Consider the following 9,789-nt stretch of genomic DNA (forward strand, 5'->3'; position numbering starts at 1 on the left):
CCCCACGAGAATTTGAGTTTTGCTGACTCAGCACTCCCAATAAAGCCTTCTCGTTTCCGAAATGGATAAACCTCACCGTTGAATCCGCAAAAACTGGTTACCTCACATAAAATATCATCGACACCATCCAATAATATTTCACCACGTGTAATAAAACGAGACGATGATTTCTTGTCCCTCTGAGGTTCCGGCTTTCTCCGGTTACCAGCAATCACTTAACTAAATTAAAAGAAAATGAAAAAACCGACGCCGTTAAATGGCGTGGCTGCTTGGTTGTGGCACTATAAATACGAGTGCTTAGAGGAGGGAACTTACTCATTCAACAATAACAAAAACAAACTCTTGCTCTACGTGTTGGTGTTTCCTATTAACAGTCCATCTCCTTCTCCTGCCACCACTCTTTGCTTTTTATTACCAGATTTTCTTCTTTCATTACTACCCTGTTTCATCTGTATAGTTTATCCATCCATTTTTCTCTATCTTTGCTTTTAAGCTATACATATCTAGCAAAATCTTCTTTTATCTGCTATATCGTTTTTTTTTCTAAGAAACGAGGATGTGTGGGATACTTGCTGTTTTGGGTTGTTCTGACGACTCTCAGGCCAAGAGGGTTCGGGTGCTAGAGCTTTCTCGCAGGCAACTCCCTCTCTCCCTCTCTCATTTATCTAGCCTTTACGTTTTCGCTAACATTTCCACCCATATTTTATTCTTGATATATATATAAATTTGCAGTTTTCAATGTTTATTTCATAGCACTGGTGCTACCTGGCTAGCGTAACAGTAAAAGTACGAAAATGTTTTTCCTCCGCTGGTATATTTCCTGGCGCAGACAATTAACGAAAAGGAGTTAACAGTATTTGGAGATATGGACGTGGGACCAGATTTAAGATGAAAAATATTAAAAACGACCAGAAACCTTATAAAGTCTTTAGGATTCATGGACATGTTCCGTTTAATCAAGACGAAGGATAGAAGGTTATCGTTCCGTTAATTTGATGATGATAGGGGACTGATGGGTCCAGCAATACTATTATAATCGACAAATTTGCGGGTATCAAAATTGCAATGGGATGAATAATGCTGTCTAATTATAATTGTAACAGGTTGAAGCACCGTGGTCCAGATTGGAGTGGGCTCTATCAGTGCGGTGACTTTTACTTGGCTCATCAAAGGCTGGCTATTATCGACCCTGCTTCCGGTGACCAGCCACTCTTTAATGAAGACCAAGCCATCGTTGTCACGGTTGGTTATTTTGCAGTTTTTCATTTTTTGGCGTCAGACCAACAGTTTAGTTTCTGTTACGTTAAAATTTGCAAAACATGACATTATTTTGGTTGCAAATTACAATTAAAATTATGAGTATTCACTAAGTTTAACGAGTCGTTGGTGTTGAAAATAGGTGAACGGAGAAATTTATAACCATGAAGAACTAAGGAAGCGTTTGCCAAATCACAAGTTCCGAACAGGCAGTGACTGTGATGTTATAGCCCATCTGGTGGGTTGTGCTAACAAATTATGATAATTAGATCGCATGAATTCTCAGTTATATTGAATCCAAAGGACTAATATTGAAGTAGAATGGAAGTAGTTTGCAGTTCTTGGTTCTAACGAGTGACCATGTTCTTGAAAATTTTTGAATTTAGTACGAGGAATATGGCGAAAATTTTGTGGACATGTTGGATGGAATGTTTTCATTTGTTCTGCTGGATACTCGTGACAACAGTTTCATTGTTGCCCGTGACGCCATTGGGATCACCCCCCTCTATATTGGCTGGGGACTTGATGGTAACAGCTTGTCTGATCCTGGTTTTTCAAATTTATTTATGTCTAATGACTTGGATTTTGTTTGATGATTTTACCTTTTCTTTTTATTATTCAGGGTCCGTGTGGATTTCATCTGAAATGAAAGGTCTGAATGACGACTGTGAACATTTTGAGTGCTTTCCTCCTGGTCATTTGTACTCGAGTAAATCGGGTGGATTACGTCGTTGGTACAATCCTCCTTGGTTCTGCGAGGCCATTCCCTCAACCCCATATGATCCACTTGTTCTGAGACGTGCATTTGAAAAGGTAAAGACAAATATATAATTGGGCTTACTGTAAGTTGTTTTTCTTGATGTTAAAAATTAACAAACAGGAAATTCTTATGGTGTAGCTCATATGTTAAGAGTGATATACGCAGGCTGTAATTAAAAGGCTAATGACTGACGTGCCTTTTGGAGTTCTTTTATCTGGGGGCCTAGATTCATCACTGGTTGCTGCTGTTACTTCTCGCTATTTGTCAAGTACAAAGGCTGCCAGACAATGGGGGGCACAACTCCATTCCTTCTGTGTTGGCCTAGAGGTGAGTGTAAATTATTGTCGTAAGAAATTCAGTATACAGGCCTTAAAGAGTTTGATGGAGTCCTTGATTTTGTCCCTCGTGCTAAGCAGAATTCACCAGATTTGAAGGCTGCAAGAGAAGTTGCAGATTATCTGGGAACCGTCCACCATGAATTTCACTTCACGGTTCAGGTATAAAAATCAAGCAAAGTTTTTAAGCTCAATTTCGTGCTATCATTCTATGAATTCTATGAATACCCAAAAGTGTAAACTAACATCTTTGGCTTGTTAATTACAGGATGGTATAGATGCAATTGAGGATGTCATATACCATATAGAAACATATGATGTTACAACCATCAGAGCAAGTACCCCTATGTTCCTTATGGCTCGTAAGATCAAGGCACTAGGAGTGAAGATGGTTATTTCTGGTGAAGGTTCTGATGAGATTTTTGGTGGGTATTTGTACTTTCATAAGGCACCTAACAAAGAAGAGTTACACCGCGAAACATGTCGCAAGGTAACCAGCTATATGCATATACCACTCTTCTGTTGAAACGTAGAGAAATAACAAGGGAGCGTTCTGATAATTCTATTCTGTTTCGTGTATGTAGATAAAGGCCCTTCATCAATATGATTGCTTGAGAGCTAACAAGGCAACATCTGCTTGGGGTTTAGAAGCCCGTGTCCCCTTCTTGGACAAGGATTTTATTAATGTTGCAATGGCTATTGATCCTGAATGGAAGATGGTAAAAAAACCTTCCGTTGAACTTTTAAACATTTTTTCTTTCTATGTATGAATTTTCAAGTATTGATACTCACGATTTTAAAGCCTGTTAAGTGATTCTCTCTCTATTCATCAATTCCAGATCAAACCCGGACAAGGTCATATTGAGAAATGGGTCCTTAGGAGAGCCTTTGACGACGAGGAGCATCCTTATCTGCCCAAGGTCCATATATATTAATTGTCTTCCTTCTAACTCCACAAGCACATTAATTGCTTTAGATTAACATGTCCCATTTGATTTTCTGCAGCATATTCTTTATAGGCAGAAAGAGCAATTTAGCGATGGTGTTGGCTATAGCTGGATCGATGGTCTCAAAGCTCATGCTGCCCAACATGTACCTATCTGAGTTTTTGTTTTGTATCCTTTTGTTTCGTTTATAGCATATTTCTATTTGGAAGCTCATACTGCAGAATTAATATTTTCAGGTGACTGACAAGATGATGCAAAACGCTGAGCACATCTTTCCACATAATACCCCTACCACTAAAGAAGCCTATTACTACAGAATGATTTTTGAGAGGTTCTTCCCACAGGTAATCGTACAAAACCTACCACAGTAAGTAAAGGATGGGCTATGCTAATGGTGTCAACACTAATTTGATTATTATTATTGCTCTTCATTTGCAGAATTCAGCCAGGCTGTCTGTTCCTGGAGGAGCCAGTGTAGCATGCAGCACAGCTAAAGCTGTGGAATGGGATGCTGCCTGGTCCAATAATCTGGATCCTTCTGGCCGGGCTGCATTGGGTGTACATCTCTCTGCTTATGATCAGCAGGCAGCTCTTGCCAATGCAGGAGTGGTGCCACCAAAAATTATTGACACTCTTCCTCGGATGTTGGAAGTTAGTGCTTCGGGAGTTGCGATCCACAGTTAGCGCCCGCTGGAGGACTAAGTATTGGTTAATTGATATCTATAGCCTTGGCATTATTTAAACTTGTGTTGCCTTAAATATGGAAAAATCTTATAGGTCGTATGTAGATGTTACAAATAATTATCTGTGGTCCTTCGAACTTTGAAGTCGTGTGTTGTCATTACTTTGTGGTTTTTGTACAAGGTAATTCATGTATGTTATCAACGCCCCGTAGCTGTTTAAAGCTGTAATGCAACCTTTCCTATGGTTTCTTCGCTCCATATTTAAGTTTTTTTTTTCTTCTCATCTTCTTAGTTATAGTATAAAAAAATCCAATATCCAATTTTAATCATCGGAAAAGAGGGACAATGGATGTCTACATTTGTCTCCGCCATGGTACGTACAATATTTAGCAGAAGCCCTTTTCGAATAACTTTTCATCACTGGGAAAATCGCAGACGAGATCCGATGCTGGCAGTGAAGCTTAAGTGAAGGACATGAACAAACCACAAGGAACATTTTTCTTTTTTGCAATGTTGAAATAATATTTTGAGTTTTTATACTGTAACTAAACATTCAAACATGCTACAGAACAAGGGCTCCAGATCCCACATGAGTTGGGCTTAAATGACCACTATCATTCTTGCAGTTCATCACTTCAGGAATAACTAATCCGAGTCCATGAAGGGATCAAGTTAACTAGCAAAAATAAAGCAGCAAGCTTTCTCCCAGTCACCCAACAAGGAATCATCTCTCTTCGTGGTATACAATATCACTAATTTACAAGGCGGGCTAATTGGAACATATGTATATCTTAGTCTAAAGATCATACAAAACAATAGAAGACAAGAGGATTGCAAATTATGCATCTCTCCGAACACGTATATCATTAGAATTGGTAGTTAACAAATAACAATAAAATAGACTTAAAAGAACAAGGCAGCGTAGAACAATTGGTTCCAAGTATCAGGCAGTCCAGGAAGGCACCAGTGGCTACAATCCGCGGATCCCGATGGATCCGCCCTCTGCTGAGGGCTCAGAACGCCACTATAAATTGATGGGTGCCCATCTTTTCTCAACTCTGAGAGCATTGTGATGTCCAACAAATATGCAGGATTATGCATGTCTCTGATCACAGTATCCACGACCCTCATTTGATCAGGGTACGCTCCAGGGTATGTCATTCCATTCATTGGTGTTGTCTCGCCATAGCAATTCCTCGTTGTTGTTACTGTCGTTCCCGCGCTCCATTCACTTGGACTGTCACAGAACAATAACCAAAAAGGTTTACTGTTAATTTCCAGCTTAGCAGAGTAATACTTAATTCTTCAGAAGCTAATTACATGCACGATCCTATTAAACGAGGAATAGTAATGCCACTGCCGCTGACAACCGACAAATGATCGGTGTTCTTTTTCAGGTGTCATTAGAACAGGATCACGTGACGAGACCACTGAAGGATGTCGGTAGCTTCGTCTTTCACTTGGTTGCCCCTCTCCAAGGTTTGTGATATCATGTATTCTTTAGTCTTTTGTGTAATTAGTTGAAAATGAATTTTATTTTTCCTGACACTCTGACTGGACAGATGAAATAATTATGGACACTACTCTTATAAGCTTCAAGGCTCTAAAAAAGTCTTATGGGATGACTGAAAATGGTTTATTCCCCGCAGTTGATTCAAATTATTTCATGTCAAATCCATTGTTGGGATCTGTGGGGGTCCACTAATTAATTTGCCTCTTCTGGCATATTCGATCGAATTGCAAGCATATTTATCTTTGAGTTTCAAAATTACTTTTGAATTTTTGAATTTTTTTATATTTTCAAATCATTTTTCTATATTAATATAAAAAATAATTTTTAAAAAAATAAAAAAAAATATTATTTTATTATATTTTTAAGACAAAAATACTTAAAAAACAATCATAACGAGATTCACCTAATGCTAGTTTCTTTTGTACTCAGATTTCTTGGGTGTCTGCTACAGTGTTGTTGCGTTAGAATATCAATGCCATTCTAAATACCCTTTTTATAATATGACTAAAAAACACCATTAGATTAAAGAAAAAAAAAACTAAACTATTTAAAGTGAAAAAAACTCGATAATGGCTAATCGAATTCTCTTGTTCAGACTTCCCAACATTAAAAAATGACGTGGAATTTAAAAATTACAAGTAAATAAAAGGAAGAAAGAAAAGGAGAATAAAAAATGAGATTAAATGAAAGCTCTCGCTTCCAAAAATCTATAGATACCAAAATTAAACCATCTCATCTTCAGGTTTATGAGGATTTGAGATTATGAATCTAAAAACTTTCAAATTGATTTATGTTTTTATTAGTTGTTTAAACATAGTTTCTGAGGTTATAAGTATCAGATAAGCGTTTGAAAGTATTTTTAAATGAAAAAAAGAAAGAATAGTAATTCACTATGTTGCCGACAATCTAGCCGGGACACAGCGACCTAAGGAAAAAAGAAGATTTGACTGCAGCACGCCTGAGAAAATATCGTTCTTGACATATAAGAAGATACTAATTTTTCCAGTAGATAATTATTTTCTAAGAAATTTTTGATTAAAAAACACATCTTTAATTAGTATTTGAAAAAAAAATTAATTAATTTAAGTTACCATCCTACATTTTTTAGTTAATTTCAATCAATATTAATATATTGATATTTTCTTTTTATTGTTAACTTATTTTTTCATTGTTTACCTTTAACTAACGCGTCTTCATTTGTTTGTGAATGCGGCTGACAGCGATGCAGAATTTGCATCATCAATATTATTATTTCTTTTTTTTTGTTGCCCGTTCTACCCCTGCCTGCCTTCCCCGTCTATCAATAACCCGCAATATTCGTTATAATTACAATAAATGACCCTGGTGGGGAAGCACCCATCAATTGCAACTCGCACCTTCCCTATTACCGATTCAACTCTCCATCGTGTTCACATTATTGTTTTTATATTTTTTTATTTTAAATTAATATTTTTTAGTGTTATCAGGTATTTTAATACCCCAATATTAAAATAATTTTTTAAAATAAAAAGAATATTTTAAGCAAAAAAAATAATTTAAAAAAACTACAACTGCCGTACTCACAGACATCACTAAAATCGGACCCATTTTTTGAGTGCTAAAACCACTCCCAACGGACAATAAGATTGGAAGCAAAGACCAATTATATGAGAGGGAGAGGGGGGGGAGACGTACTTGTAATGTGTAGGAGAGATGGACTGGAAAAAGACTCTGGTTCTAGCAGTGTCGATGTTGGAGTCCACCCATTTAGCCCATGTTCTTAGCCCTCTCTCCAATGCAACCAGACGATCCATATCTTGGTAGAATGTACCTCCTGATTCCATGTAATCCCATCTGTCCATCACACGCTACTTTTATTTAACAAATCCTACTGGTACGTACTGTTACATTTATTTATTTTCATCAACACTGAAGAAACATAGCCCATCAACGAACACAAATTGAGTTTTTTCCTTGCCCTAGTCTGACTATGACCGGTTAAAAAGTTATTTTTCAAATTATCACGACTGAAGAACCAGGATTAAAACAAAGACAAGGGTAACAGTACTTCTTACCCTTGGAGAGAACCTTGGTGACTCCACCAGTGACCGGTGTTGAAAACCAGCACATCAGCATTTCGCCAGGCGTTGGCATTCCCCGAAATTTCCTCTAGCCTCAGAACCCTCTTCCCTTGTACCGCATCAATGTCTACCAAATATGGAGCTTTATAGTAGGAAATGGACACATCATAATCCTGCACAATACCAAACCCAGATCAGGAAAATAACCTCCATTTCCTTGATCTCCTTTTGACGGCCGAAATTTACCTTAGCTAATGTGCCGCAGCTGGCAACTTTGGCATCAACGGTGATAAAGCACACCAACATAGTTAGGGTTAGGGCCCCTCAAAACTATGACCACCATATCTGACTTTTCATGCTAGTTGAATCAGTGTAACAATAGGCGTCCGATTTTTATTCAAATCCAATCATGACTAAATGCAGGACAACGACTCACCCATTCCTCCCCTTTTTTTACTAAAACTTGTATAATTCCAGGTTAAAGTTTGAAAAATAGAAAACAGCACGGTAAAAATTTATTCTCTTCCTGACACTGTGATGTTAAGAAAATGACAAAAATGACACTATTTGACCAAGTTCACAATCGGAGTTCGATTGTCAAGAAAAAAAGACCGAGTCCTGGAAAAAAAAACAACGACTTCTTTCATGTTTCGTCCCTATATTGCTGGGCTCAAGATAATGAGAAGACTCCGGCGGGTGCAACATTTTTTAGTGTTCAAATTGCAGCCTTGTAGGCCTTGCAGCAAGCACATGAATCTTATCAATTCGCATATCAAGTAAAGTACTGTGGCAGTAGTGGCTATTTGGAACAGGGGAACTTACCGAGAACTTGAAGATGGAAAAGGGATCTCCTCTACTCATTTGTGTTGAAGTTCGAGGCACCGACGATGAAATCAAGCAAATCAAAGACTCCCATTGATTCCGTCCAAGGGAGTCCCCCACAAACATCATACTTTTCCCTCTCATATTTTGCAAAAATTCAAGCCCATTGAATCTAAACCATATAAAAATTAAACGTGAGTCCAACGATTGCATTCACAGCACTAGAAATGTAAAACAGGAGGAGGACCCAAAAGGATTTAACACTGAATGATGTTCTCTGTTACCTTGGGAGCTCACAATTGAGAGGCTGCCATCTGTACTTGAGATAATCAGAGTCAGGCCTACCATACATTTGGCAGTTGAATTCAGCGTCGATAATGGTTGGGCAATTAGAAGATTGATACAATGGGTATGATTCATCACGAACCCAAGTGCCGACAAACAATGCACAACTACTTTGATTAGCTTGCAGCCTTGGCAATCTGTGCTGGTGGTGGTTGTGGTGGTTTCTCATGCTCATTATCAAAGCTGAAGTTGCAACCTTGGTTTGAAGCAAAACCAAGAAAACAATCGCAAAACATGATGCTAATAGATTGCAAGAGGACAGGATACAAGCAAGAGACATTTTTTAGAGGAGGGAAGGGTGAGAAAAGCAAAAGGAAGTAGCCCCAAAAAGCTAGTAAAAAAGCAAAGAGAGATTGCTATGACAAAAAAAGAGGTGATAGGGCTTAGGAGGATTGTGTAGTCTTATAAAAGATTGGTGGGGTTTTTGTTTTGTTGTGTGCATGTGAAGGTAGCTGAGATGGGTTCACATGAGTTGCATATTGGATTGTTGAAGGTTCTGATTTTAGACTTTTGTACAGAGTTCAATTTCATTAGAGGCTATTGATTCATCTGCAAGTTCAGTTTATGTCCACAAATCATGGGGTGCTCTTGGATCCGCTCGTATTTACATGAAACTCTAGATATTAATGGCTAACACCTACCTCAACAAGTGTAATGAAGCAATAATCTTTAGTTAGGTGTTGAGTGTTAAATAATATTTATATAGTCTTATTTATTAAGGATAAAATAGTACCTTCAGTTTAATCTATATATACTTTATTTGTATTCAGGTCAAGGTTAAGCATTTATAATATACAGATTATTCAGAATTCTAGTCTTTTTTTGTGTTTGATCTTAATTATTTTAACATGGTATCGAAGCTGGTTTTATGGAACGAGGCTTAATTCCGAATACAACTTTGCTTCTGCAAAAAATTTGGTATTTCGTCAATTTTTGTAATTATTTTGGAATTTCATCTTCCCTTCAACTTTTGCAATTTGCTATTTGCGTTCAGTTTCTGCAAATTTGTTTTGTGTTTTGGAGTAATCGTATAGTAGTGAGAAGATATTTGTTTAGTTTCTGAATTT

At 37.5% G+C, this 9,789-nt stretch overlaps 2 protein-coding genes across 2 annotated transcripts; one reads left to right on the plus strand and one right to left on the minus strand.

The window, feature by feature from the left end:
• The first annotated feature begins 309 nt into the window (after positions 1-309).
• LOC105110579 (asparagine synthetase [glutamine-hydrolyzing] 1-like) lies at positions 310-4,240 on the plus strand. The gene is made up of 13 exons (XM_011005659.1): positions 310-636; positions 1,104-1,242; positions 1,400-1,495; positions 1,644-1,785; positions 1,880-2,070; positions 2,183-2,344; positions 2,434-2,514; positions 2,621-2,842; positions 2,937-3,071; positions 3,192-3,272; positions 3,358-3,444; positions 3,536-3,643; positions 3,738-4,240. The coding sequence occupies exons 1-13, from the start codon at positions 557-559 to the stop codon at positions 3,981-3,983; spliced, it is 1,770 nt and encodes a 589-aa protein (XP_011003961.1). The 5' UTR covers positions 310-556; the 3' UTR covers positions 3,984-4,240.
• Positions 4,241-4,637: 397 nt separating this feature from the next.
• LOC105110569 (protein PMR5-like) lies at positions 4,638-9,348 on the minus strand. The gene is made up of 5 exons (XM_011005649.1): positions 8,662-9,348; positions 8,378-8,549; positions 7,550-7,728; positions 7,170-7,328; positions 4,638-5,219 (listed from the first exon to the last, which is right to left on the minus strand). Exons 1-5 carry the CDS (start codon positions 9,000-9,002, stop codon positions 4,886-4,888), a joined length of 1,185 nt encoding a protein of 394 aa, XP_011003951.1. The 5' UTR covers positions 9,003-9,348; the 3' UTR covers positions 4,638-4,885.
• Positions 9,349-9,789: the final 441 nt, after the last annotated feature.

The sequence above is a fragment of the Populus euphratica genome, unplaced genomic scaffold (assembly GCF_000495115.2).
Source record: "Populus euphratica unplaced genomic scaffold, PopEup_1.0 scaffold3.1, whole genome shotgun sequence".
In the NCBI taxonomy this organism is placed as follows: domain Eukaryota; kingdom Viridiplantae; phylum Streptophyta; class Magnoliopsida; order Malpighiales; family Salicaceae; genus Populus; species Populus euphratica.